The sequence below is a fragment of the Phyllosticta capitalensis genome, assembly GCF_038381095.1.
Source record: "Phyllosticta capitalensis strain CBS 128856 chromosome Unknown BKA78scaffold_3, whole genome shotgun sequence".
NCBI classification, from domain to species: Eukaryota; Fungi; Ascomycota; class Dothideomycetes; order Botryosphaeriales; family Phyllostictaceae; genus Phyllosticta; species Phyllosticta capitalensis.
Genome location: NW_027117441.1, coordinates 156,087 through 183,400, shown reverse-complemented (window position 1 = coordinate 183,400; position 27,314 = coordinate 156,087). Strand labels below are relative to the sequence as shown.

The window sequence follows — 27,314 nt, the reverse complement described above, 5'->3', positions numbered from 1 at the left end:
ACCTTCAAAATCATGTATTTCGGTTCTATTGGTACTATCAAGGCGTTTTTCTCTTATCCAGGCGCGATGAGCGCGCTGCTCGTTGAACCGTTGCTGTGACTTGCTTGGTGTGCACATTGTTGACCTGAATCAACAGTACCGCGCCGCCGTCGGCCAGAGTTTCCGTGGTAGGCCACTTACTGACCGATGAAAGTGCCAGGTGGAAGCACATCGTACTCCTGCACGGCCACCCAATGGTCGGCGCAAGCAGTCACCTCTATTGAGTGGTTGCTGTTTTGGTTACTCCCCTGGTCGGTCATTCTCCATTGCTTGTTTGCGTGTACCACGGCTTTTGCCACCAGGGCTCTGTTGAAGATTCCACCGAAGCCTGGTAGCAAAAGTCGTGGCACACGTAGCTACGACAACTCCCGGCAACTCTTCGCAAAGGACTTGGTGAATTCCAAAATCAAGTGCGCAAGGCGAGTGAATGCTCCCTGTATACTTACATGTTTACGTAGAAATTTGGTCGAGCTTCTGCGCGTGCCACGGTCTCCGCTACCAGACCTCGCATCAGGGACAAGCGATGTCGAGGATCTGCGGCGTTGTAGAGTCACACCCAAAACTTATGAGTCAGTCAGTTCAGAGTATTTCCCCTCTTGAGCACCTACCTCTGTTTAGCGTACCAGACCATAACTCCGTTTGAAGTTTTGAGCAGCGCGTTACTAGTCCTTGTATCCACCCTTTTGAAGCACCAATAATCTTGCAACTTCAAGCGAGCCCATGAACAAGACCAAGAAATCCGACCCGAGCGCCATGGAACCGCTCCGGGAATCCGTCGAAGACCCAGACGAGCTTCCTGAGGAGCATTCAATCATCTCGAGCGAAACATCTGCAAAAGTGTCCCGCAGAACTTCAAGCGCGAGCCCATCGGTGGCGAGTTTGACCGAGTACGATTTCGACGATGTCGACGACGACGACGAGGATACAGAAGAACACACAGAAGACGCGTCCTCGGACGTATCCACCGAATCAGACGACGCCTGGGCCAGACGCGAAGCAGGAGAAGAGCGCTAACGCGCCATCCAGCGTCCTCGCTGCATCCACACAGACATCGGCCTACGCGACATGGCCGCGTCCCTCAAAAGCCAGCTCCCCAGCGCCACCATCTCGTCGCTGCAGCAGCTCCTGTACAGCGCGCAAGCCACAAAGAGCGCCCTGCTCGACCTGCGTGCCGGCTCCTCGCTCCGCCACGTCCAAGACGCCGAGCAGGAGGACTGGGAGCAGCAGCTCGCGGCATTGTATGACCGACAAGCGGGCGCGCGCCTCGCCGCTTGCGACGCCGACTTGGCCTATTTCCGAGCTCTACTCGCCGAAGTAGTCAGCGTCAAATTTGAAGGGCATCTTAACACTTCCGAGGACGCGTTCGAGGACGAATTATGTCGTCTCCAAGACGAAATCGGCGACACGAGAGCCAGTATCCTCGTTCTGCGACTTCGTGCTACCACAATTTGGGCCAAGTATTTCGACAGGTTGCAGTTCGAGCAGCGGCCGATCAAGGCGCAAGACTGGGGCTACAGCGATGGCCTGATCCGACGCCATCGCCCGCCGCGGTCGAGGGTCGTCATCGGCAACCGGACGCATCGCGACGTCAAGGCCAAGTTGGCGTACGGACAGGACACGCGTCTGCCGCCGAGCCTGACGATGCATCTTTTTGGGAGGAATGCTCCCGAGCACTTTCTCGGCCTGCCGGCCGGGATTCGCAGGCGCAATCGGTACGACGAGCAGGGATTCTTGTCGCTCGAGTACATGACAGGCGGTCGCCAAATGGGCGGCTGCGGCTCCGTGGACCTGCGCTACCGGCACTTCGAAGAGCTCGTTGAGCTTTTCCGGCGGAGCAGATTCGACGGCCCAGACAGCCGCGGGTGGCGAGACAGGATGGACGAGCTCCGTGAAAAAGAGCATTGGGGGCTTCCGGCGCGCTGGATGCGCACGTCGACCATGGTTAAAATGGCGGCTACAATTGGGCTCATTAGTGACTTTGGAAAGTACTTTGACGCAGGCGGCATTGAAGACTTAGAAGGATTACTTCAACCAGGGAGGAGGTTGCAAAACGAGAGCTTGGATGTCAACATTGTGGAAGAGCATCTCTTCCCGTCCCAGAATGTCCATGTTGACGTGTTCGACATTGAGCCATTGGACTTTAGCTGCACGAACATCGTCGCCGAGATGCAGTTTCGATGGGGATTCCGATAGAGAGTGGTAGGAACAAGTGCTCATTTCACATAGAAATCCTTTCCATCTGAAGACTCGCTTTCTTGCCCATCTACGCTCTATAAAATGTAATAAGTACGATGTACAAAACACAAGAGAAAGGAAGATTGACAAACATCCTCACCCATCTTCAGCGATCACGTCTCCGCTCATCCCCAAAATCCCCATCTTCCTCTTCCTCATCATCAACCAAGGCCCCGTCCGCCCCAAGCAACCCCCTCTCCTCACCACTCCGGGCTTCCCTCAGCTTGCCAGCACCAGCGACCCTCCTCCCGCCACCACCTCCCCCTCCCCCATCCCTCCGCTCGCTCGCCGCCGCAACCCCCACGCCGTCGGGATCCGCCTCGTTCAGGACAAACCAGACGTCCTTCTTGGTCAGCAAGCCGCGCAGGCAGCCGCGGTCGACAAAGAGGACGTAGCGCAGGCCGAGCCGGCTAAACATGTTGACCGTGAGCTGCAGGCCGGCGCGCGCATTCAGCGTAATGGGCGTCTGGTCCATCCACGGCCGCAGGTCCAGCGAGCCGGCCGGGTCCGTCGTCGCCGCCGTCGCATACGGCGTTGACGACGTGAGCGGCGCAAAGTAGGCGTCGGCGTGCGGCGGGAGACCACTGCCGTCGGGGCCGCCGCGCGCCGTCGCCCGCGAGAGGGCATATGCCAGCTCTGTGCGCGAAATGTAGCCGAGCAAGAGGGCGTCGGTGGGGTTGTCGATGACGGGGAAGCCGCGGAACGAGTGCTGCGCGAGAAGGGTGCGCAGCGAGTGGATGGTGTGGCCCGTGGCGGTGATGACGACGAGATCCTCGATGCGCGTCATGACCTGCGAGGCTGGCACGTCGGGGACCGCGCTGTTGGAGTCCGAGTCGCGGTTGTCGAGAAAGGGGTACCCGTTGAAGTGGATCCAGGCCTCGTAGATGCCGCGGGGCGAGACAAAGTCGCCGACCCATTTGCTAATCATAACGGCCACCATGATGGGCAGCACGTACGTCAGGGCGCCCGTCAGCTCAAACATGATGACGACAATCGAGACTGTCATGCGAGTTGCGCCTCCAATGGCAGAGGCGGCTCCGATGATGGCGTACGTCCCGGGCGTCACACACGGAACGTCTGGTTCGCAGGCGGCGAAAATATACCACTTTGGGTGCGCCTTTTGGACAAGAGAGACGATGAGGCCGACAGCGCGGCCGTATAGAGCGCCAATGGCCATGGAAGGAAGGAGGATACCCGCAGGAATCAAAAGGCCAAACGTGACACTGGCGAGGAGGAATCCAAGAATTGCCGAAACGATGAGCAGCGTCAAGACCCCAGTATTGGCCTTGCCCGACTTGCACAACTCCAGCTGGTCGTCTTGGATATCCACACACTCGGCAAAGAGAACGTACAAGAGCTCCGAGGCCTGAGCGCGCATAAACTTGATTGGAAAGCCAATGATGGCGGTGACGAGACTGACGGCAACCACTTCGCGGATCGGGCCCTTGAAGAAGGGATTGTTGCGCCGTATCTGTGCGATTTTGAGATTCAGCTTGATGAAAAGGCCTCCGTAGAGACCGCCAATGATTCCCAAAAAGGCAAAGGGGACGATTTCGAACCCATGCCATCCCGTGTGGTAGGTCACTTGGTACAAGACGAGTTTATTGGTTCGAAAGGGGTCGAACGAGTGCAAGGCCACGGCACCCAGCATGGCACACACGAAGCTCTGCCACATGGTCTTGTCGGGAAAGTAATACGAGAGTTGCTGGACACGTTAGTGCAATTTCGACAACGCAGGGGTTTCTTACCTCCAAGCTAAACAAGACGCCACCCACGGGAGCACCAAAGGCAACTGAGATGCCAGCGGCCGCGGCTGCTGAAAGCACCTCTCTCTTGCGCGCCTCGTTGTTGTTGATGGAGCTGAACAGCTTCATAATGACATTGGCGCAACAGCAGGCCACATGAACGAGCGGGCCTTCTTTTCCGAGCCACAGCCCTGATGCGACGGCGAGACACTACCGTTGTTAGCCTCTGATTATTTTTGGCGAGAACGAGCATACCAATCCCAATGACTTGATGATGAGCGTCCACGACCCCATAAAGTAACGAATGACAAATCCGCCCAGGACCGTCTTGATCTCGGGAATCCCGCTATGCTTTGCGTAAATGGCATGGTGCTTGACCAAGATGCTAGCGCACGCTGCAAAAACGACCTATTTCAATCAGCAAGGAGACGACTTGTTTCCAAACCACCTACCGATAAAAGCACAAAGAAAAAATATTCGACGACATAGCTGCCGCCTTTCGAGGCAACTCCAAGGGCCGAGCTCCACGGATGCCAATCGGAGCACTGCTCCAGCGCTGCGTCCAGTCAGCAGAGTATCCCCGCACGCGCTCAACCACGCACCGTCGTAACCCCAGCAGCAAAAGACCTTGTTCAGATAGAAGCGGCCGTCGCCGCCCTCATTCCTGCAATAGCCCGTCTTGAGGTCGCCGAGCCAGTCGCTCGCCACGTCGATAAAGGCCGCGATCCAGCCACTGGCTAGGCCCGTCAGAACCAGGACGATCCAGATCTGCGAGGCGTCGGCCAGCTGCTTGACGTGGGCGAGGACGCCCGACGCGCTCGAGTACAGCAGCCGCAGCCGCTGTCGCTCCTTGGCGTACTCAAAGATCCAGTCAATGGCCGTCATGTCGTCGTAGCCTACCCGGTGCCCGGGGCCCTCGACGTGCCAGTCGACGTTTGCTCCGCCCAGCGTGTTGTCCCCGTCGTCATGGTCGTAGTAGCGGTGCGGCGAGCCGAAGCTGCCATCGAGGTCGGGGGCGGCGCTTGCACTGCGGTTGCGCCGGTGCTGTGCGCGTGTCGGCAGAGGCGAGTGCGAGGGCGAGGATTGGCGGCCTGTCGCGGAGAGCGGGACGGAGAGGAACTTGGGGAGCGAGAGCCCAGATGGCGCTGGGGGTTTGGGTTTGCGCTTAAAAGACATGCTGGGGCGCATGGTCAGCTTCTCGATCCAAAGCGACAGCGACCAAGCATCTCACCGTTGTTGTAGCGAGGGGTCGAGGGGGTCTTCGTTTAGCAGCGTGGCTTCATTGTCGATGGTGTCGTCGGCGTCGGCGGATGAGGACGAAGAGTCGGCGCTGCGACTGGAGGAGGGTTCGGCGGTATCATGGTGGTGGAGACGGGCGTGTGGGCGTGGGGCGGTGGGAGACGGACTGCTTCTTTTGGTCGTGGCCATGGGCAGAGAGTGACGCGTCGGACATGTCTGGTGTTGGGCGGACGTGGGTCGACGTTGGTGTTGCGCGGATGCACTTCAGCCCTGTGTGCAGCGAGCATGCCAGGGTGCCCCGCCAAAGCAAACGTCGCCTGAAGCCAGGCAATCCTGTCTTTTCAGTTGTCCACCATCATGTCCAAAATCGTCCTCATCGTCTTTAAATGCGCATGTCCAAGAGAAATCATCGTATCCCCGGACTGATCTCCATCACGTCATTGCTATGCCCCAGCTTGGCCAATGCTCCACCAACAGCTCCCGTTTTTACGTCAAGAAATGCTACCGCACAATGCCTGTGCCCATCCATGCAAGTTCCCTCCAATGCTCTAAAGAGATGACCCAAGAGCTACTAAGATGCACGTTCGAACCGAGGTCAGCACGTCAAACGTCAAGTCCTGTACTAGCAGCTTGTAATGCTAGGCCATCCCTTGGCATTGCTTGTTTCGACCGAGTGTCTCCTCCGGTTCCAGTACTCCCAGACCACATCGTTTGGCGGCCGATATCCAAAACATCATTCGCAGGCGGAATCGGACTGTGTGGGACAATATTTATCGACAAAAGTTGCAAACCGTTCAACTGTGCCTCAATTCGCTCCAGAGCTCTGCTTTCACCTATACCACTACTATACCTGCCCCTGGATTGGCCAAGCATATGCTGAGTGGAAACCATAAACACCTTCTTTGAAAGAGTCTCCGGCGAACTTCGCAGCCCTACCCGGAGTAGCGCTGGCGCGCTTTACAAAGAGATCAAGCTAAAGGTGCCCGACGCTTTGTGGCCAAAGAACCCACAAATCAATCCGTGCAAAGAGCCATCCGACAAGCTGAAGGTTCACGACCTGGGATGAGCTCTCAAGGGGAAACAGCAAGTTCACAAGACACATCCTCCAGTCAAGCAATTGCAAGTCAAGTTCTTGATTCCCAGCAACTCTCAAGATGAAGTCCAGTCTAGACTTCAAGTTGTATCCTACAACTCCAGATCCACGCTCGGATTTGTGGTTACTAGCGGATGAGCGATTGCAGAGCACCACAACTGTCGAAACGCTCCCGGTCAGATACGACAACGAGTGGCTCAAGAGAACCAAGTGGGCACCGCACTCAGAGAGATCAACGCGCTCCTAGGTCTTTACCGCGCTGACGCGGTCCATAGCATGTTCTCTCTATTCTCTTCTCAGGCCACCTAATATGCCTCGTCAGTCGACTCTTCAGACCCCTGCTCCGGGCGAATCCGCCACCACTCCTGCTGCTTGCTTGCTTGCTCGCTCCAGTCGCATCGACAGCTCCCCAAAACCAGGAACCGGAAGCATGCTCCGAGAGTGGTTCTCCGCGATCACCAAGTTTTAACACTACCTTACGCTCCTTGCATGCACGTGCGTTGAGCCAAGCACCTAGCTTTACCTACCGAGGTCCTCTTGCGCGCACAACCACATCTTCCCCCTTGTAGAGGTGCTAGCTACACCTGGAGCATCCATCTCAAAAGAAGGCAAGAGCTCGCGTGAGCAACAGACTGGCAAGACTCAGAAGAGAGAAGAGAACAAGACGGCAAATCAATTCAGCGAATGAAACAATTTATGCAAGCGATTCCATTTGCCTGCGGCGCAACCTTCTTTGGGGACAGCCAGCCAAGGTGCGCGGTGGTGTTGAGTGAAGGCAGGCGCCGAGGGCCTTTTGGGTTGTCAAAGGGTAGTCTTGGGTATCGTCCAAAGACTAAGTGGAATGGAGAAACTCCAGCGGAGGCATGTTGGCGAATCCTGGGGACAAGGAAGTCTTCAGAATACTTGGAAGGCATCACATGAGCATAAGGAAAGGCGCAAGGGGCAGTTGGCACAATGAATAGACGGTTTCTTGGCCGATTGTTCCATTTCCGCTCGAACCGAAAGGCTCTTGCCTTCTACTGTGGCTGGATAGCATCATCAAAAGAAAGAAAGAGAGTAAAGCCCCACAAGAAGAGTAAGGAAGAGTAAACATGCGCAGCTTGGCTTAACTTGGCTTGGCTGAGAGTTGAAGCCGCAGGCAGGCAGGCAGGCAGGCAGGCAGGCAGGCAGGCAGGCAGCAATGGCATTGCTGTAGATGGCGTCCATTGCTGGGGTAGTTGTAAGGGCTTTGGAATGAAGCGTGAGAGGATTTTAATTGTTTGACCGTGGGTAAGAGGTTGGAGAGCAGAGTAAAGAAAGGTGGGCCGGGCCGTCCAATTCCAGAGGCTCGCCATGACCTACCTACCTGATGGGAGGACGATTTGGGCTATGGATTGGTAAACGGGTGGTTGAAGGGAGGAAAGGGAAGATGGCTTGATGGATATTAATGGTAGAAATATTAAATGATTAGACGCTACAAGACAACCAAACACCACGCTGCAAACATCGCGCAGAATGCAACCCAACCCAACAACCCCTAAATCTTCTCCTCGCCCTCACCCCCCCTGCTCGCCGACTCCCCCCTCAACGCCGCCTCGGCCTCCCTCTTCTTCTCGCCATCAACCTCCTTAACCCTCCCCATCCCATCCGCAAAACGGCGACCATCAACAAACCACCACACGAGCGCGATGATGGCGATGCCGCCGACGCACACGCACGTGTAGTTCATGTTCTCGGCCGTCACGGGCTGGTAGTAGGGGAAGGAGAAGAAGACGATGGCGAAGACGAGCCACGCGACGGTGACGCCGTTGACGACGAGGCCGGGGGCTGCCCCCATGTGGAATTTGCCGCGGACTAGCGCGCGTCGACCTTGCAGGATGTTGGTCGTGATGGGGATGAGGTAGGCCATGTTGTTGATGGTCACGGCGGAGCCGAGCATGGCGTTGAAGGCGGTCGAGGAGCCTGGAGTCGAAACATTAGCCACGGCGTGAAGGAGGCAAGTCATGTCGCTACTTACCCAGGTAGATGCAGCCCAGGGCCGCGCACACGGCCGTCACCAGCAGCTGCGCGTTAAAGGGCACGCCCCACGTGTGCGAGACCTGCGAGAACCAGCGGGAGCCGGGGATGCCGCCGTCGCGGGCAAAGGCCCACACGACGCGGCTGGTGCTGAGCTGGCTGCCGACCATGCAGGGGCCGAGGGCGATCCAGAGCAGGAAGATGAGGGCAAAGGCGCCGCCCGTCGACGACGTCGCCTGCCGGAACAGCTCGGCCAGCGGCAGCCCCGTCGACGAGTCGGAGAGTGCTGCGTAGTCTTGGACCGAAAACATGAGCGCAATCAGGTACGTCAGACCGGTGACAAAGGCAATCAGGAGCGTGCAGAGCAGCGCGAGCGGCGCGTTGCGCGACGGGTTAGGCATCTCTTCGGTGATGTGCGTGATGCCGTCGAGACCTCCGAGGGAATACAGGGGGTTGACGAGGCCACTGCTAGCTGTCAGCAGATTTCTCTCATGTTCCAGGGACTTCGTACGTGATGAAGCAAATGACATTGTTTTCCCAGCCCGTGTTGTTGATCCATGTCCTAAACACGAATTCGGCGTCGTTGTGCTTGGGGGCCGTTGCGACCACGGTGACGAGGAGGATGAACCACGCAAGTTGGAGGTAAAAGACTTTTCAAGTTAGATCCATCAACAAAGCAGTGCATCGAATACACTTACGGGAGAACCTGTTCATGGCAGGAATAAGCCTGTTGCCAAAAAGAACGACGCCGGCGGTGGCGAGATTCGTAATCTGATACACCACAAAGGTCATCCAGGCCTTGATCACAATGTCGCTGCGGTAGAGGGTGATCAATGCCATGAAGTTCTGGGCGTAGACGAGGTTTGTTGATGCAGTGGTGAAGATCCATCCCGATACGCTCCACCATCCGGTGACGAAGGACAGGAATCCGCTATATTGTGCCGGTGCGATGGCGGCGACCCAGTGGTACTGCAGGTTGTTAGATCCGGACAAGCAGTCCGAGACGATAAGACTTACCATGCCACCTTCTGTTGGATACGCACTGACAAACTCGGCCAAGGATGCGCCCAAAAACGACTGCAGAATAAAGACCAAGATGAAGCCATAAATGACAGCACCAGGACCGCCAGCATTGATTTCGGTAATCAGTCTGTACCGCCGTCAGTGCCAATTGCGCACGCGTCTGCGAGACATTTTACCCCAGACCCAAACCCGTCCAAGAAATGGTCGTCGTCGACGCCAAACCGATCAAGCTGAAGACGGTAAAGTGACGCTTGAGCTCTTGCTGGTGGCCCCTAAGCGAGCAGCAGGTCAGAATCTTGCATCGTCCACGCAAAGACACGGGCGCAAACTCACATCTGCTGGAGGCGCAGCTTGTCCGCATCATGGCTATCGACCGTGACGACATTGGAGTCGGCGGGAGACTTGCTCTCCGAGCTTGCCTTGGGCTCGGCCATGACGCAGGAGCGGCGGCGGCGGCGGCGGCGAAAAAGGAGTTGGAAAGATGGCAAAAGCACAAAAAACTCCCAACGACGGCTAGCTCATGCGACGGCCACAGCAAAGAGAGACGATGGACAAGCCGTCGAGGGAGTCACGGAGCGACCAGGAAGAGCTTGCTTCTGGCAGACGAACGGACGAGCGAACAGATGACGACGGCGACGAAACGAAAGGCCCGTCCTCGACTCGTCGACTTTTTGTGGCATTTTTCGCGGCGATCAACATGGGCGTGGGGAGAGCAACATGGGACGGGGGAGGGCCCGGCCCGGGAGGGGGTGAGGGTCGCAGGTCGCACGAGGCGAAGATGATTCCTTCTTTTACCACACACAAAGAAGAGATCGTTGCTATCGGGGTCCAATCGAGACGGCCCTGGTGGAGATGATCCCCAAAGCGTCCGGCGGCCCGTCGGAAAACAGCGGGACCGCAATGGCCGAGTTCACCGGTTGGCGCTCCCTCTGCTCGTCTGGATCAATCCGAGTCCAATGCTTTTCATTATAATCATGGAGATGGTGCTTGCTGGCGATAACGGCTTCGCTGAGCTGCTCACTGGACGAGCCACGACGAGTTGGGTTGCTTTGACGTCTGAGAATCCATGGCCGAAGCTGCATATCAACAACCGCGTGGCGAATAGGTACATGGCCAGTCCGTAGCAAGTCTTCAGACCGTGTCAAAAAATCGATGCGAGCTCCGCGGAGCCAAGGATACGGCCTTGTCGATCCACTTTGTCGCAGAGTGAGAGGAAACCTGGGGCGCGGAACAGCAGAGTCGACGAGATTAGACGAGATAAGTAAAAGGCGGAGAGAAAGTCGAGAAGGGCGACGAAGGATTCCAACGAGCTTCCGGCAAACGCCGATGCAGGTGGCGTGCATGAGAGGTCGATTGTTGAAGGAGCAGTTAGGTGCGTGGGTCGCAGAAGAGGATCGCCTCGCTTGCGGCGCAGCGTCTTTTCTGGGCAACAACATCACCACCCCATCCGCAAGACGCACCAATCAACAACGCTCTGGCCGAGTTGAATTTTGTGATTGTATATCTACATCGAACCCATCTATCCACTACATTCCTCCCACGCCCACGACCGTGTTTCTTTTGCGCCTTGCTCCTCAACCAACCAGTCTAATACTATACAATTAAAGTCTCCTCCATGAGACTGCTGCCAAAATGCCTGCCCACCACCCATGCCAACCAATGCCCCGCCATTTGTGACTTTGTATTTTACAGTATCCGCACGAGGACGCAGAGCACCCAGTTTACCTCCATCGCTGGGCCTCGCGCTCGCTCTCGACCCGCCTGGCCCTTGCCTCGTCATTTTCCTCGTCCTCGTACTTGTAGCTCAGCCGCCTTTGCTTCCGATGGCTGTGGCCGTGACTGTGTCCGTTGCTGCGCTCCGAATCTTTGGACTCGGCAGCATCGCTGCCTCGGCGCCTTTTGCTGCTGCTGCTTCCATGCCGCTCACGATCGCGCTCCTTTTCCCGGTCGGCGCTGGGTCCTGTGGGCGGCGCGATTTCTTTGTCTTCCGTGGCATCTCCTCCGCGTTTGCGCTTGTCGCCGCTCCCGCTGCTGGATTTGTGCGAGGGGTGGTGGAGAGACGCCCGCCGCTGCACTTCCTTGAGCATGCGTTCGCGATTGCGAGCTTCGCGCTCGAGCGTGATGGGGTCCATTGCAGCGGCGTGGGACGACGTCGCTGAACCTTGAGAAACGCTGTTGCGACGGGACGAGTCGCGATCACGGTGGCGAGAAGGTCCTTTGGGCGCATCCGTCATGGCTTTTGGACCAGTCGGCGGCGGCATCATGCTGGAGGGGCCGCTGGGCGGGTTCAGTTTGTCCCTTGAGCGACCTTGAATCTTGAATTCCGTCTCCTCAGGAATAGAGCCAGATGCTTGGTCTTCTTTGCGGGCTGCTCTCTCAGCTCTATCTTTTTCTTTTTCCTTTTCCCGGCGACGGCGGGACGAACGGTGATGGCGATCCTCGTCTTCATAATCGTCATGATCACGCGAAGGAGAGGCCGAGCGTTCGCGCTCACGACGCGAGCGTTTACGGTCCTTTTCCTTCTCCCTATCCCGCTCCCTCTCTTTTTCCTTTCTGCGTTCCCACTCTTTTTCATAGTCGCTGTCGCGATCCCGGTACTTGTCACGCTTGCTGCGGCGGCCTGACTCGCTCGAAAAGTCATCCCCATTTGCAACGCTGGCGTCATCGTCTCGTCCGTCAGTGGGTGTCCTCGACCTGTGGCGGTGTCTGCGATGCTCATGACTGCGGTCGCGGTGACGGGAAGAGCGATGGCGGTCCTTTTCCTTTTCACGATCGCGTCTGCTGCGATGCCGAGACGAGTCTTCGACAGATGGCTCCCTCGTGCGGTCTTTGCTGTGTCCGCCGTAGCGCGACTCTTCATAGGCAGCTTCGTCCTCCTCGTCTTCATAACGGCGACGGTGGCGTCGTTTGTCGTCACGCCTTTCCCGGTCCGTCTCCTCAGAAGCGCTTTGAGACCGGTGCCTATGCCGATGGCGGTGCCGACGAGAGGGTGAACGCGAGCGGGACCTGTCTGGGCTTCTTGATTTGGACTTTGGTCGCGACTGAGAGGCGCTGCGCGAACGCTCTCGCTCAGGGGATTTGCTGCTAAAGTCAGAACAACGCAAACATGAACAAGAAGAGGCGACTCACCTTTTGACAGACGTTGGCGCCACAGATTCCGAAGGCGTCCAGCCTGGACGTCCAGGGCCTCCAGGTCCAAAGCCGCTTCTCAACCTCCCACTTGCGCCCGTGTTGGGCAAGCCTTCACGCATAGCCCGAGGTCCAGTCGGCGCGCCCTCCACTCCAACTCCTTTTGGTTCTCCACCGGCAAGAACCGTCACTTCGCCGCTAAAGGCACCACTGTTGCCAAACCCAGGGCCACCGCGGCCCGTGTATCCGCCACGGAAACTGTTGTATCCGCCGCGTCCAAATCCCCTGCCTCGTCCTCGTCCAGAAAAGTCGTAGGGTGAATTCCAGCCCATTGGTGTGTCGTGTTGCATGCCCTGCATACCGCCCATGGCCATGTACGAAGAGTCCATGGGGCCCATAGGTCCCATCGGTCCCATGGCCATGTTCATACCCATCGGCCCAGCTTGACTAAATGCACCCATAGGGTTTGGTTGAAATGGCGGATGAAACCCATTCTGGGCCTGCTGCATCCCTTGCTCCTGCTGAGGCCCGTCTTGAGTCGTCGCAGACTGTTCAGCCGCCGGCGTCGTCGCAGGTTGGTCCACTGGCTCATCTACCGGATTTTCCGGTCGTGCTTCTGCCGTGTTAGTATCACTTGCACCGTGTCCACCGTCAACTTCGGCGTGGCCACTTTCGTTTGGTTCCAGTGGTGTTTCCTGAGTTTCCGGTTCGGCGTCGTTTTGTTGTGGTTCCGTGGGAGCTGTCGGTTGCAAATCGAAGGGACCAGCTTCCAAAGTACTATGGTCCTGCCCCATGCCAACTGGTAGCTGGTCCACAAAGGTCGCCTCTGCGGTGTCGGGAGTGTTCTTGGCAGCGTCGGCGGTGTCATTCTGACCGTCTGGACCAGACGGATGATCTGCAACAGCCGGATCCTCTTGAACCTCGCCAACACCTTCCGTTTCCTCTTGTTGGCCCTGACCGGCGGTTTCCTGATGTTGCTGCTGCTGCTGCTGACCGAACGTGCCGGGCCCAGGGAAACGATTCTGGTTCTGGAAATTATTCTTTGCGAACTGCTGTTGACGATGATTCATCTGAGGGAAATGCCCTTGCTGGTGCGATTGTTGATTATATCCACCTCCGGGATAATAGCCAGCATTTGCGCCACCAAAGTCATTACCACTCAACTGCTGTCCATTCCATCCGCCACCGTACCCTCCGCCGTAGCCCATGCCCATGTTCATCCCGTTCATGCCCATGCCTTGTCCCCCAAAGCCTCCGAACATTCCTTGGGACATGGCCATAGGGTCCACCCCCATGCCAGGCATGCCTACATGCTGAATTAATAATGTGCAATCAAGTCGGAGAGGAAGAAGCTTACCCATCATGCCAAAATTGTTCCAGTTTCCGTTTTGCATGCCAGGCATGCCATTCATCATCATGGGGTTGAAGCCGCCGGGGCCCCAATTCATGCTTCCAAAGGCGGCCGGGTTTTGGTCGAATCCAAAATTGCCATTCATCGCTTGTCCAGGTGCTTGGCCGCCGGCCGCCGCGTTCCACGTTGCATTTTGCTCTTGACTCTTGTCCTCTTGCGCCTTTTCGCCTTGCTCTTGACCTTCTTGATCCTGGGTGATTCCGGTGCTGGGCTCTTCCGTGGGGTTCTCTTCATCGATGGAGGGATTTTGTTCTTGCGCGGGCTCCTGTACCTCGCCACCCTGCCATATTGTTAGCAAATCAAATCAAAAAAGCGAAAAGAGCGTACTTGGAGCGGCGTTTGCTCTACAACGCTCGTCGCATTATCCGCAGCTTTGTTGTCGTCAACTTGAACCGTCTCGTCCGCTTTGCTGCCATTGTGATCCGGTGCCTCAACCTGAGGAGTAGGGGTTGGCTGGTTCAATGCGTCCGGTTGCTCGATTGACTGTACCACCGGTGGTGCTGTGCCGCCGGGCGTGACGGGAGTGCCAGGTTTGCCCGAGATGCTCAATGAGCGTTCCTTGTCCCTCTTCTTCTCCTCAGACTTGAGGTATGCCTTGACGGTGAGGCGCAGATTCTTCTTGGGCTTGCAATCTTCGGCGGAAAGAGGGCTGTGAGAGCAGACGGGGCAGGCATCAGGCAGCGACGATTGGCCTGACAAAATCAGCACAGTATCCTGCGCGCAAATGTGGGCGGCACGTACAATTCTCGCATATGGATTGGTCGCAGCAAGGTAGGCCGAACGCGTTGATGACTAGTTTGTTGCAGATTGCGCAGCGGAGCTTGATAGGAATTTCTTCCTGCGTCAGAGAGCTTTGTGCCGGTGCCGTTAGCATGTCGAGCAAACCGCTGGGTCGCGTCAAGTATGAGTACCTGGCTAGATCCATGGCTATCGGCGCGTAGTCGGCCTGCGAATGGCGAGAGTCGCGCGTGTGCGGCACGTATCTGGAAACGCGCAGAGGTGTCGCCAGACAGCCAGACAATGGGAGCAGGCTTAGCGCATTGGTTTGGTCGGAGGAAAAGAAGATGAGGATAGCAAAGAAGAGAGCTCGACTGAGGAGGAGGTCGAGAGTTGCGGCGCGAATGTGCGCCCTCCTTTTGCTGTCCGTCCGGTTTGTCGATGCAAAGGTAGGTGATGCCAGAGTAGAGCGCTGGGTCGGCGTTGCAGCCAGAGCGCCGAAATTTCCAATCACGTGTCGAGGATCGGCACATCGCACGTGACTTTCAACCTCACCTCATCCCATGCCCAACAGTTGCCTGGCCTCTTCAACCTTCAATTGCTTGTCAAGGCCATTTCGACTCTACTGCCAGCATCACTCGGATGGTTCTGGATACTACGGGCTGTCTGCGTGAAAATTCCCTCGCTCCGTGCCGGTGGTCCATCAGCGTCTTTGACATTGTTCCGCCCTTGGCTTCTTTCAACTTCGACTCTCCACGTTGATTCCTTCTTCTCTTTGTCGTCATATGTCCACAGAATGATTCTTGGTCAAATTTCCTACCTCGATTGCCTAGTCTTTTTGATCTTTCTCGCTCCACAACTTTTGCTAGAGGTTGGGATTTTCAATGTTGCCGCCTGGCTTTTGCCGGCTCTCCCGCACTTAGGTATTGCGAGAACGCGCCATCTCTCAGTCTCAGACTCTCGATGTTGATTCGAAGCAGCCATCATACTCCCTTGTCAATTCGTTCAAGAACGATTCTTGACGCCGTCCGAATCTAGATCTCCTTTTGTCCAAAGGGCCACTCCATTCCAGGATTTTGTCATACGATATGTCAGATATGCTTTTGCTTTCATGCCCGCGTCCATTGGCCGGGTCTTCTTTTCTAAACCCGTTTCTCTACCTTTCATGAGGTGGCGGATGATGAGGCACGGCTACCTGCACTCGCCCATTACTTGGCGCGAAGTAAAAGAGAAGAGGTTCTCGGGCGTGTGGTTGACGATGGACCAAAACACCGAGCCAGATGTCGTCATTTTCTACCTCCATGGTAATGACTTTGCTTGGTGGCCAGTCAAATACTGACGTCTTGCAGGAGGAGGCTTTGCCATGGGGTCAAGCTACTTTTACATGGAGTTTCTCCTTGCATGGGTTGCGTTGCTCAAAGAAGCAGGCTTCAAAAATCCCGCGCTTTTCGCTTTGGAGTACACGCTGGTCCCAGACGCCGTCTATCCAACACAGATTCAGGAAGCGCTCGCGGCCTACGAACACGTTCTTTCCGTCGTCAAAAATCCGTCTCGCGTCTGCGTCGGCGGCGACTCGGCTGGCGGGACCTTGATCTTGAGCTTCTTGCTCTACCTCGCGGACCATCCTCAACACCAAACCCGAATGCCGGGCCTGGCGACCTTGATCTCCCCTTGGGTGACGCTCGTGTCGGAAGAGAATCGCGATACCAGCAGCGACTACCTGAACGCCGAGACGCTTCATCTTTACGGCCGACAATACGCTGGCACGAAAATCTCGATTGATGACCCCATGGTGTCTCCGGGCAATGAAAAGGACCTTAAGCGGTGGCAGCGGGCAAGTCCCAAACATGGCTGGGTGATCTTGTTTGGCAAAGAAGAGGTTCTTGGGCCTGAGATTCGAGCTTTGTCAGCGCGTCTCGACAAAGCTGGCACAAACGTCAAGGTGCATGAAGAGTATGGCTCAATACATGCATGGCCAGTGGCGGCGCTTTACCTGGGTGAGAATCGGGACGAGCGGCTCAAAGGCCTGCGCGACGTCGTCAGCTCCGTGAAACACAGGCTCCGCTCAGGGTAGGCCGAGTGGCGAAAGAATCGGCTGGATACATGGGCAAAGAACAAGCGAGCAAAAAGAAAAAGAGAGAAAGATCAAAGGTCGGCAAAACAAAATAACAACGGCGGGACTTGAACCCGGGAGCACTCTGGCCAGAAGCCCTCTGAAACAACTGGTGGTTACTCCTTATCGTGATATGTCCCCAACCACTACGCCAGGGTCACCACAAATGCGGTGGATATCCGTTGTTATTGGAATCTGGTTCACTTTTTGCCAATATATAGCCCACGTTTCAAAACAGCGCACCAGACACTGCTCAAGGTCAGGTGCATGTTCGCCACTGACCGCTTTGCTTGTGGGATTTGTCCCACTACCAACTACCACATCATCAAGCTCATGTTGATGCCGTAGTTCAATACGCGTATGTCCATTTTCCTTCTTGTATCGCAACAAAGAAATTTGCCCCTCTGGCAAAGGCAAGCGCCTTCTGCTACAGTAGGTGCCAAAACCAATCATGGCGTCCAAGACCTCTGACGGAGAGCCCCAGATTCTAGAGCATAGATTTTCGACAAAGCCCGCGGATTATTGGCTGCAAGTCATGCAATGGAAGATTTTGCCTCGCAAAACCTACACAAGTTGGTCTTAAGCCATGGTTCAAACTCTCCTTATGGTCCGTAAGAATGACTATCATATGCTATCGAAAGAAAATCAAAAAGCACAAACGTCTATGGTAATTGAGCTCAGGACCCTGAGAATCAACCACTCCAGTCGCCGCGACCTCTCGCTAAGTCGAGGCACAAGATTCGCACGAGGTCCACCGGGTCGATCTAAGGGCTAAATTAGAACTAAAGGGAGTCTGGGAGCATTGAAACTGCTCTTTGCCAGAAGAACGATAGCATCTACACTCCAAAGTCAAGTGCTTTGGTGTGCGGTGGACCCTAAGCAAAGCCTCGGCTGCTGATTGGCTTTTTCTCTCATCAACCACCCTGCTTTACCTGTCGCTGTGGTCAAGACTCATTTTGATGTTGTGGCTCACGTTTGGACGCCAATTTTCTCAGCAGCTCCCGCCAGTTGAATTCGGCACTTCCATTTCGTCAAGGGCCATTACGCCCACTCACGCGCCAAAACACACCGGTCTGCTTCGACTCTGCCTACGTTCTCATCGCACGTGGAGCATTCAGACGTCACTCATTTTCGCATTTAACACCCGGAGCCCGTTTTCCCATCGCGCTCCAGCCAAACGCAACGCCCTATCACCACATCTCTCGAGCGATCGCGTTACCTCCGCCGACACGCCCCGCCAATTCACCTCCACACAATCTTACCAATCACCTTCACCATGCCGCGCTCTACCAAGCCATCTGTGGCTCACATTTGGGCTCGAGCTTTGAAAAACCTCGAGGAACTCGGCATCGACTCGGTCTTGGACGAAAGTATCCGCCCACGCCAGCCGCCCAATCTCGACAAGCCTGATCAGAAGCTCCGCGTATTCGAGCCTCTGACTCGCATTCTTGACTTGCATGAATACCCCGACAGAATCACCACTCAACTTGAGAGGCTCACCTACGCCGCCAAGCGCCGAGACAAGAGTCTGGCAGATGTGAAGGCTGCCCTTCTCAAAGCAACAAGGGACAGGAAGAAAGGCTGGGGTTTTGACCGCAAAGTCAGGGAAATACTGGTCCAAGACGTCAACAAGGTTTTCGGTGAGCTCGCGAACATGCCTTCCCAGAAGCGCGCTGCCGAGTCGCCTCCCGCGCATGAGCCAGCTCCGAAGCGCGTCAATCGTACCGCGATGCCCGCCAACGTCAGGAACGCTGCAGGATGCGCTGAGCGCATCATTTGCCACAACAGCAGCGTGGAGACCGACCGCCAATCTGTCGAGCCCGAGGACGAACAGCTGGGGACGGACTATGAGCCAGACACGGATGATTCCATTGAAGACCCTGACAAATGCAAGGGCATCGGCTACCCCGGCGACTGCGCGCGCCTGGATCACAGTTCCTCCGACACAGACGAGGATGAGGAAGACGACGCCGATCTGCCCGCAAAGCCTCAGCAGATGCCGGAGCCCAACCGATGCGAGCAGGTCAAGCACGAGGACAAGGGCGACGAAGCGCACTCAGTAGCCATCCCAGAGAAAGGAGAGCAGCAGCAGTCTGAAGAGGACGACGCCGACGACGAGGGCGAAGAGAAGGTTGGAGAGGGCCTCCACGACGCCGAAGACGATGGAAACCACGACAAGGGCGAGACGGGCGAGACGGACAAACATGATGAGGGCACCAACAACGCCGAGCATGAGGGCGAGCGCGACGCGGGCCACGACGGCACAGAGAACGAGGACAAAAAGGAGAAGGACGGGGAAGACATTTACGGCGCTACGAACGAGATTGATGAGGGTTCCGGAAGAGTTGTGGATGAGGAGGATAAAAGGCAGGCCGAGCCGGAGAAGGAATAGCCAAAAAGGTCTCTCTTCAGAGGATATCTTTGTGTTATGGTCGACCTCGACTCATATCGTCGCCGTATAGATCTTGAGCGCCCATGTTGGTTCTCACTCGAGTCTGGCATCGCTGGACCAGAAGGTTTGCTCCGCGGCTTAGTGTTTGGGATTCAACTTGAAGTCCTTTATTTGTAGTTTGAGGGATATTGGGAGCATGTGAACTCAGTCATGCCTTGATTTCGCCTTCGCTACCAGTGTCCTTTGCAACTACAACTTCAACTCCTCGTTGTTGATTGTCTTATCTGTTTTGTCCTCATTCAGCAAACTGCTCTTTTTGAATTTTGTCTTAAGGCATCTGCAACTCTGCAGACCTGGCGACTTTTCTCTTTAGTCTTTACCAAGACACGCCTAGCCACTGTGTTCTATTCGTACCTCTTCATCTTCAAAGTCTCCATCCAATGTCTCCCATCGTCCATTTGGACAGTTGAGTAGAATGTAAGCTTGTAATGGCGAAGGATGGTATTTAATCAGCTGTCTTTGAGTTTGTCCTCTTGTCGAAGGACAAAAAAGAAAGCTAAGCGACAGCCAAACAGCAAAAAGAATGGTCACCATGGGGATTGACCCCTGACCACCAGGAAAGCAAAAAGAACAGCCAAGGTGGGAATTGGACCCAAAGGCGAAATGTTGACCAACCAAGGCCTTGGCAACCATTCGGAATACCAACCGACCAGCTGGGATCTGCTACTCAGTGACTGTTGAAAGTCTGGCGGGTTGTGCAAAATATATAGACAAAAATGAGTTCTTTGGCCGTACATCCAATTCTGTATTGCCAGCTCTTTCCGTTCCTTCTCAATGTTCAAGTCTTTTCTTCCTTTTCCAACTCCCAACTCAAGTCTCGGGCCGAGCTTTGGGAGCGCACACATAGGTCGGCAATTCAGCTTGACGAACTTGAATTCTGCTGTTCGTGCGTCCACCTGACACGCCGCCGCTCACGCTCTTCGCGATCATCACCGCCTCCTCCTCACTCGCCTCTCGTCATCGACTAAGATCTTCCTCCCATCAACACTGATCTCCCGTCCCCTTCATCATCAAAGCCCATCATGGTTTCAAGCGCGTACCTTGTGCGCTGGACCAATGCGCACGCCACTCTACGCGACATCGGCATCAGCCAACTCCTCGACGAGCGACACCAGCCTCGTCGTCCTCCCAATCCTCGGTTTCCCGATCAAAAAGCACGCGATTCCCAGCCGGACACGGAGATCTTGACACCTCTACAATACACTCAAGATCTTACCATCGCGCTTGCCGATTTGGTGTGGTGTTGTGAGCAGCGGGACATCGATGTGTCCAGAGCCAAAGCCGTCCTCGCAATCGCAATCGTTCGACGCAAGAAGAAACCTGGTCGACAATCCAGTATTCGGGAAGTCATCCTCAGGGATGTCAATGTCGCCCTGAACATGATCAAAGACGAGGCGCGAAATGGTCTGCGTCGCAAGCGCGAGGAGGAAGAAACTCCGGAGGATACTAAACGCGCTCGTCTTCATGAGCGCGTGATGGGGGGTACTACTTTGGAGGACACCACAGCACACGTTGCCGCCCTGCAAGCCGCTACTGGGGACATTCCTTCCGGCCACGACCAGCTCGGTGCCCTGGCAGCCCCGCCGAAAGTCATCTTCGCCAAACATTCGGAACTGAACGTCGTCGCTGAGAGCCAGAGTGACCGGCACTCTGATGAAGAAACCCTCGCTCAGGAATACGACGCCGACAACCACAACAAGGACAAAGATCATGATCTTGGTGCAGGATTCGACTGTGAGGACGACATCTATGAGGAGGAAATGGGAGCGGAGCAAGCCAAAGAGGAGGACGACGGCGACAGCGGCGACGAAGCCACCGATGATGATCTATCAGACGACGGCTGGGACGATGACGACGGCTGGGACGATGACGACGGCTGGGACGATGACGACGAGCAACAAGAGGATGAAGATATGGACTGCGACGCCAAGGGCTATGAGGATATGGAAGGTGTTATCAATGCGGACCACACCAACCAGGGAGGCAATCGAGAGGATTCGACATGGGCTGGCTCAAGCATTGTGCTCGCAATGCGACCTCGCGAAACGCACTGATACGAATGGCGAGGCAACTTGGAGGATTCGCTCTCTTTCACAATTTTGGGCACCTTTTTTGTCCTGATTGGAATTACGAATCGTCAGAACGAGGGCTCTCTCTGCTTGGTTTCGAAGTCTGGAAGCCTTCATTTCTTGTTTTTCCTACATGGCTGGGGTTGAGTGTTTTAAAAGCGAGTAAGCCTTCAGGTCAGGCAATCCTTAAGCTCAAGTTGGTTGTAAATGGCTTGATCGTGTGCAGCTTCAAAGAAATGTGTTAATTATGCTGTCCTTTCCGCTGTCCAACCAGACTGTTGTCCGTCCATTCCTGCCTGAGGCACCTTCCACTGCGTAGACCTGGCGACGCGAGGTTTTAATAAACATCGCGTCTCTCCATCCCACACTCCTTTTCACCTATCCCACGTCTACCCACTGCGTTCGCTTTTCGGGTCTTTTTACCCATCAAGCCTCCGTCAATTGGCTCTCTTCAATCATCTAAGCATCAAGCCTTCTTCCACTGTCTCTCATCGCCCACCTGAACATCAAGCCTCCGTCTTCCGTCCCTTCAGCATCATCGGCTCGAAGCGTTTCGCCCCACGGCCCCGCAAACCATCAACCATAGCCACTATGGCTCGCAAGAAGGCGCCACCGTCATCAGAGGAAGTTGCTTCGGCGCTTGAGTTCTTGAAAGAGGTGGATATTGGCTCCATCCTCGATGAGACGATCCAGCCGCGCCAGCCGCTCGACGGGGCAAAGCCGGGGCACAAGGTAATCACTTCGGACCCTGACACGCGCATCCTTCAACTTGAGGAGTACCCCGCCGACATTCTCTGCCACCTGGTCGTTCTTCTGCGCTGTGCGCAACGCCGCAACAAGACTCCGGAGGAAGTCAAGGCCCAGTTGCTGGAGATGACTGAGCAGAGGAAGAAGAGAAACCACAAGCACTTCCAAGTCAGAGAGGTCATCCCCAAAGATATTAACAAGGTCATTGGCGGTTGGACCGGAGGCCCAAGCAAGCGTGCTGCCGAGGAGAATGCAGAGGACAGTGGCCCTCGCCCCAAGCGCCACCAGCGTCCAACAAAATTTGTGCGCATGATGAACCGCCTGGGTGTGGATGACAAGGGTCAGCTCTCTGCCTGGAGCCGCAAAAGGACTATCGATGAGATGGAGATGGACGAGCACGACCATGGAACAGTTGGTCTTAAGGATGACACGCACGGTGACCACCAGGCCCTGCCAGACGTCCAAGTCACCATCGACGACACTGCGCAGCCCATGGAGGTCGATTGATCGTTGGTGAGTTCAAGACACAGCCATTCAAAGATCTCGCTAACATGACAGACGCCACAAGCGCCTCGAAGACGCCAGTCATGTCCGTGACAAACAGCGTGGGCACGATTTCTTCCCGCTCCCTCCAAGTGTACGTCCAGCACAACACCACCATTCGACACCGACCTCTGAAAGCCTTGTCGACACAAACGCAGCGGCTTCTGGCTCTTTTTCATCATTGTTCTTCTACAACACACGACACTTACCCACGGTTTCTTTGTCCGTTTGATCGGCCGTTCAATCACATTCGGAGTTTTCGCGAACACATGGAGTCGTGAGCAGGGTATGGCCACAAGCAGAGTCTTGGGGGTTTTCGAGTGCCACCGGGTCTTTTACTCTTACTCAATTGCCCCTTGCAGTCCGGGCCCTCTTCTTTTTTCAAACTCCAAAATCCCCATTCCGATTCTCCTTCTTGTACCTAATTTTCCCCTACCGCCTGCCGAGATTCCCCATAGGCATTCGATCGACAACACTTTCCTTTTGATTGGCTTCTGTTTTGTGCTCTTGCAAATCTGTGAGGTCTTTGATCGCCAAAACTACGCTGAACTAACCTCCTTTCTGTTTCAAAAACAGTCTCTGGAATATCTTCGGAGGTAAAATGGGTTGCATGTCAAAAGATTCGCTCGACTTGATACGACATTGGTTGTGCGAAGGTTGCAACGGCGGCCAGCGGGCCCATGTGAACACCACAGCTTTGGGCCGGGTTTTCCTTTGTTTTGCGGCAAGGCACCACCGCAGCACCAGTCTTTCTTCATCAATCACACGACGCGGGTCTGGTGAGCGCCTGGCTGGGTGGGTGCAACAGCGAGTCTCTAACGGAGTCGTCAACTTCAAGGCGAGGTAGCGGTGCTTGAATGCCCCCCGCACGGCCTTTTCCCTCCGAGCTCAAGTATCCAAGTCTTTGCCATCAACGCACTTGAATGCTCCTTGCATGCCCCATGTTGACATGGTAGATTAAATGCTGACCATTGCTAAGTAGCGCAACGTTCGCACCGAACCTTGGGTTTCCTTCGCGACCTTCCGTGGTACGACCGCCAAAGATGAGTCACTGACAAGCCAAATTATAGACACCATCTCCCAGCTGGCGTACCAGACTGGAGCTTCCATACACTATAAGAGACGCACGTTCGCCCCCATTCAATGATGCTACTGTTGCCAAATCATCGACAGAATCAACAGCGCTGCGACAAAGTCCCAGAACTGCCAGCCATGGCGTCAACAAGCGATAACACCACGGTCTTTAAACAGTTTGACGATTCGAGTGATACAGCGTCCACAATTAGCGTCGTCGGTAGTTGGAGCAGCTGGTGTTCGCAAGAGAACCTTACCGGTAATGATCAGGATGGAGGCGTCGGCGAGCGCGGCGACGACGGCAGCGACGACGACGAATACGACGAAGACGACGAAGATGACGACGAAGAACTTGTCCAGCATCCGCAGTGTCTCTACGAAGACATCGGCTCGCGCGACATGTCAGCCGAGCTCAAAAACAAGCTCCTGTGGACTCCCAAGGACAACCGCCGTCTACGAGACCTCCTGTTCATCGCACAAGCCAAGAAATACGCCTTCATCGAGACAAGACAGACATGCCAACTTCTGAGGGTCCAGGAAGCGACCGAGGAGCGATGGGCACAACTGCTCACTGCCGAGTACCAGCGGCAGGCCCGCGCAGAGCTCGATGTCTTGGAGGCCGAAATTGCGTATTTTCGGCAGCTCCTCAAGGAGTTGTTTGACGGGCACTTTGATGGACGCCTGGATATATCATACAAGGCATATCGGGAGGAGAGAGACCGCATCCAAGGAGTCATCGGCGACACGCGCGCAGATATCCTGGTGCTCTGGCTTCGGGCCCCGTTGCTCATGTCAAAGTTTGTTTTCCAGTTTTATGGAAAACGACGACTCACTCCCGAAGACTTGACCTACGTTGATCGGCTCATCCCGCGATATCGTACTCCGAGTGCCCTCGATATCAACTCGCACCGTTCGTGGCTGCTGAAAGGAAAAATCGATAGGCACCGTAAAAAGCAGCTGCCCGAGTTGCTCCGACGCTGTGGGTACAGGGAGCAGCCGGGAGGATGGTCCATCGGCGGCACTTTCACGAAGTCTTTTTGGATCAGTGTTGGAAAGCTGATTCCGGACTTCCTGCCTGAGTATCTTGCCCAATATATCTTTGGGAGGGGGACGGCACACGCCAACAGCACAGGCAACACCATCCCAATGCTCCGACTTGGCTTTGGGCAGGGGTTTCTGGCTCCGGCCATGCCCCAAGACCGCAACATTGAATTTGTAGACTCTGCGCTCCTGGAGTCATCGTCCTCGAGCGAGAAGTGGATCTACGTGGACTTGGACGCGGCATGGATGAGGAGAGCGAATCCGGAGCATGCCCAACAATACATCCCGTTGAAGTTGGTGGAGTTCAAGACGCCCCTTCGGCCCAACGCACCGGATCATCGCTTCGCCTACCTTCATGTTCTGCTAAGCATGTTAAGAGCGCGGCGGGCCGAAGGTCCAGATGGAAGCTGGCGACAGGACATTGAGCCGTTTCTGAGGGAAGAGAGGTGGGACCTGCGGTAGAGTGGGATACGCAGGCCGACTCTTGTGGGATTGGCTGCAACGATTGGCCTCATGGACGACTCTGAAACGCACTTCATTGTCGGCATCGACGAGGACACGGTTCAAACCGACGCAGAGGACACCGCCGAAATGGACATGCTCCTCGCAAACATCTTCGAGGAATGCCTGTTTCCTTCACCAGTGGTCAGAATGAACGAATTGGAACTCGAGCCGCTAGACTTGAGAGAGACTGATATCATTGCGGTGATGCAGCGAAGGAGGGATCCGCAGCATGTTCGCGAGAATCGGGATTATGACAATCTCTGGTAGTGAGGAATTTAATCCCTCAGGCGTCAGGGTTCGTAACTTCATTTGTACATAGACAACTGCTGTACAAAAATCAACAAAACACTTAACAGCAAACTCGTTCCGCTTCCCCTCCTCTACTCCTCCCCATCCTTCGCCTCACCATCTCCCATCTTTTCCACATAATCGCGATACGCAGCCAGCATCATAATAGCAAAGCTCTGGGCCTCGGGGCTCTTCTCGGCAGGCGTGCGATCACCCCAGCCCAACGGGTTAACCACACTCCCAACAATGCCGGTCTGCGGATCCACAACCGCCTCAACCGCCTCCCTCTTCTCATCCGCCCAGGCCGCATACACGTCGCTGGGAAACGTCGCCTCGTCCAGCACGACGGCGCGATACGCCGCGGCGGCCAACAGCGCCGTGCCGGCCGCGTCGCCAAACCACGAGCTGTCGTTGAGGTAGTTGCGCAAGAGGGGCTCGGCGGGCTCGGCGTCGTCGAGGCAGATGGCGGCGTCGAGGATGCGCTTGACGAGGGCGGCGAGGCGCGCGCAGGCGGACATGAGGGGTGCGGAGCGCGCGCGCGCCGTGAAGGGGCTGTGCGAGAGCGTGGCGAGCACGCGGAGGGCGCCGTAGCTTGCCCACGCGTTGCCGGTGCTCCACAGCCCCGGGTCTGCGTTGCGCGGGCCGACGATGTGGCGCCAGAGACCGGCGGGCGAGGGCGTGGTGGTGGATGCGGTGGTTTGGCGTTTGGTGTTGGGATTCGTTTCCCCTGGTTCCGCGGGTTCGGAGTACTTTTCGCCCCCTGAATCGTCCGCAGCACCCCCTGCCCCATACCCACACGCACAACCCTCCCCGCTCACGGCCAACACATCAGCATACAACTCAACCTGGCGCGCCGCGTCGACCAAGCCGCGCGCATCGCCCGTCGCAACGGCATAGTAGGCCAAAAAAGGCGGGGCCATGGCGACGAAGTCGGCCCACAGCTCGGGGTAGTCGTCACGGTGCGAGATGGCGCCGTTGGGCCAGCGCGGGACGGCCGTAGTCAGGTGTGCGTGTTGGTGCTGGGCGGCGGCGGCGTAGTCGCGGTTGCTGGCGCCGAGGAGCATGGCCGACACGCCGAGGGAGGCTGGGTCGCCGGCGGAGCCTGGGGGTGGTTAGTCAGGGGAATGAGTGGTGGGGTAAGAAAGGAGGTTCGAAACAAACAAACATTAAGGGCGAAGAGATGGGCAGGCGGGACGGGACGGGAGAGAAACAGGGGCAAAACAGCGCAAGCAAATCAGGGGTACTCTCCAATCAAACATACCATCGCCCTCCACCAACGTGACATTGTCCAAACGAATATGTCTTGCTGCATACTTCAACCCCTCGACGTCATTCGGGTCCGTTCGCGGGATGCTGCCGTTCGGGAACGGGTCGTCGCCAAAGACGGCGTACTGCGGGTCGTACCACTCCAGCAGCGCTTCCGAGAGCGTGCCCCACTCCCAGCTGTGAGTGGCGAGCAGCTGCGCTTGCGCGATGAGCGGCGTCATGTAGGGGGGTGGTGCTGGGGCGGCGGCCCCGGCCACGGCGAGGGACATGGTGGTTGGAGTTGATTATTGGAGTGCGAGGTGTTTGCGTGGGGTTGAATTGAATGCTCAGTGTGAGAATTGCAAAAGTCCCCAAAGCGCAGAAGCAGACGAGTGAGTGATGATCAAGTCGAAAAAGTCCCTGTGACGCAGTTGTAGTAGTGAGCTGAAACCTCACGACCCTGCAGTCTTGGAGCCACCGGGGCTGGCGACTGGATGCGTCTCCGATCAGCACTAGGAATGAAGAATGAGCTCCTGGCCAGTAAAGAACAAACTCCCTGCCTAGACTCGCGAGTCCCGTCCCGTGTGCTTCACCACTAGCAAACGCGGGGAA

The 27,314-nt window shown here is 56.0% G+C and overlaps 10 protein-coding genes across 10 annotated transcripts; 6 read left to right on the top strand and 4 right to left on the bottom strand.

The window, feature by feature from the left end:
• Positions 1-759: 759 nt before the first annotated feature.
• Positions 760-2,538, top strand: BKA78DRAFT_377785 (uncharacterized protein; the record flags this gene model as incomplete). The annotated part of the gene is made up of 2 exons (XM_066892887.1): positions 760-996; positions 1,066-2,538. 2 exons carry the CDS (start codon positions 760-762, stop codon positions 2,230-2,232), a joined length of 1,404 nt encoding a protein of 467 aa, XP_066746104.1. The 3' UTR covers positions 2,233-2,538.
• BKA78DRAFT_91829 (chloride channel) lies at positions 2,307-5,572 on the bottom strand. The gene is made up of 5 exons (XM_066893968.1): positions 4,622-5,572; positions 4,472-4,575; positions 4,275-4,427; positions 4,023-4,229; positions 2,307-3,979 (listed from the first exon to the last, which is right to left on the bottom strand). Exons 1-5 carry the CDS (start codon positions 5,205-5,207, stop codon positions 2,381-2,383), a joined length of 2,649 nt encoding a protein of 882 aa, XP_066746103.1. The 5' UTR covers positions 5,208-5,572; the 3' UTR covers positions 2,307-2,380.
• A 2,295-nt stretch (positions 5,573-7,867) lies between these two features.
• On the bottom strand, positions 7,868-9,730 carry BKA78DRAFT_247676 (putative choline transporter Hnm1; the record flags this gene model as incomplete). Its single annotated transcript, XM_066884316.1, has 6 exons — positions 7,868-8,292; positions 8,348-8,811; positions 8,858-8,996; positions 9,045-9,315; positions 9,364-9,496; positions 9,546-9,730. 6 exons carry the CDS (start codon positions 9,728-9,730, stop codon positions 7,868-7,870), a joined length of 1,617 nt encoding a protein of 538 aa, XP_066746102.1.
• A 1,080-nt stretch (positions 9,731-10,810) lies between these two features.
• Positions 10,811-15,071, bottom strand: BKA78DRAFT_307914 (uncharacterized protein). Its single transcript, XM_066887903.1, has 5 exons — positions 14,651-15,071; positions 14,237-14,601; positions 13,856-14,189; positions 12,499-13,804; positions 10,811-12,450 (listed from the first exon to the last, which is right to left on the bottom strand). Exons 1-5 carry the CDS (start codon positions 14,832-14,834, stop codon positions 11,091-11,093), a joined length of 3,549 nt encoding a protein of 1,182 aa, XP_066746101.1. The 5' UTR covers positions 14,835-15,071; the 3' UTR covers positions 10,811-11,090.
• Positions 15,072-15,422: 351 nt separating this feature from the next.
• Positions 15,423-16,700, top strand: BKA78DRAFT_330244 (Alpha/Beta hydrolase protein; the record flags this gene model as incomplete). Its single annotated transcript, XM_066889749.1, has 3 exons — positions 15,423-15,549; positions 15,604-15,930; positions 15,976-16,700. 3 exons carry the CDS (start codon positions 15,423-15,425, stop codon positions 16,698-16,700), a joined length of 1,179 nt encoding a protein of 392 aa, XP_066746100.1.
• A 1,315-nt stretch (positions 16,701-18,015) lies between these two features.
• On the top strand, positions 18,016-19,131 carry BKA78DRAFT_293298 (uncharacterized protein; the record flags this gene model as incomplete). The annotated part of the gene is made up of 1 exon (XM_066886194.1): positions 18,016-19,131. The coding sequence occupies one exon, from the start codon at positions 18,016-18,018 to the stop codon at positions 19,129-19,131; it is 1,116 nt and encodes a 371-aa protein (XP_066746099.1).
• Positions 19,132-20,213: 1,082 nt separating this feature from the next.
• Positions 20,214-21,245, top strand: BKA78DRAFT_293297 (uncharacterized protein; the record flags this gene model as incomplete). The annotated part of the gene is made up of 1 exon (XM_066886193.1): positions 20,214-21,245. The coding sequence occupies one exon, from the start codon at positions 20,214-20,216 to the stop codon at positions 21,243-21,245; it is 1,032 nt and encodes a 343-aa protein (XP_066746098.1).
• A 606-nt stretch (positions 21,246-21,851) lies between these two features.
• On the top strand, positions 21,852-22,514 carry BKA78DRAFT_293296 (uncharacterized protein; the record flags this gene model as incomplete). Its single annotated transcript, XM_066886192.1, has 1 exon — positions 21,852-22,514. One exon carries the CDS (start codon positions 21,852-21,854, stop codon positions 22,512-22,514), a length of 663 nt encoding a protein of 220 aa, XP_066746097.1.
• Positions 22,515-23,762: 1,248 nt separating this feature from the next.
• Positions 23,763-25,928, top strand: BKA78DRAFT_366134 (uncharacterized protein; the record flags this gene model as incomplete). The annotated part of the gene is made up of 2 exons (XM_066892569.1): positions 23,763-25,111; positions 25,142-25,928. 2 exons carry the CDS (start codon positions 23,763-23,765, stop codon positions 25,434-25,436), a joined length of 1,644 nt encoding a protein of 547 aa, XP_066746096.1. The 3' UTR covers positions 25,437-25,928.
• BKA78DRAFT_366132 (uncharacterized protein) lies at positions 25,340-27,153 on the bottom strand. Its single transcript, XM_066892568.1, has 2 exons — positions 26,719-27,153; positions 25,340-26,559 (listed from the first exon to the last, which is right to left on the bottom strand). Exons 1-2 carry the CDS (start codon positions 26,990-26,992, stop codon positions 25,550-25,552), a joined length of 1,284 nt encoding a protein of 427 aa, XP_066746095.1. The 5' UTR covers positions 26,993-27,153; the 3' UTR covers positions 25,340-25,549.
• Positions 27,154-27,314: the final 161 nt, after the last annotated feature.

Coding starts and splice junctions, on each gene's coding strand:
- BKA78DRAFT_91829 (XM_066893968.1), bottom strand. CDS start 5,207: ATGCGCCCCAGCATGTCTTTTAAGCGCAAACCCAAACCCCCAGCGCCA. Junction 4,230..4,274: donor TCATCAAGTCATTGGGATTG/GTATGCTCGTTC, acceptor TAACAACGGTAG/TGTCTCGCCGTCGCATCAGG. Junction 3,980..4,022: donor GCGTCTTGTTTAGCTTGGAG/GTAAGAAACCCC, acceptor TAACGTGTCCAG/CAACTCTCGTATTACTTTCC.
- BKA78DRAFT_307914 (XM_066887903.1), bottom strand. CDS start 14,834: ATGGATCTAGCCAGGTACTCATACTTGACGCGACCCAGCGGTTTGCTC. Junction 13,805..13,855: donor GAACAATTTTGGCATGATGG/GTAAGCTTCTTC, acceptor TTCAGCATGTAG/GCATGCCTGGCATGGGGGTG. Junction 12,451..12,498: donor GCGCCAACGTCTGTCAAAAG/GTGAGTCGCCTC, acceptor TGACTTTAGCAG/CAAATCCCCTGAGCGAGAGC.
- BKA78DRAFT_366132 (XM_066892568.1), bottom strand. CDS start 26,992: ATGTCCCTCGCCGTGGCCGGGGCCGCCGCCCCAGCACCACCCCCCTAC. Junction 26,560..26,718: donor CACGTTGGTGGAGGGCGATG/GTATGTTTGATT, acceptor AACCACCCCCAG/GCTCCGCCGGCGACCCAGCC.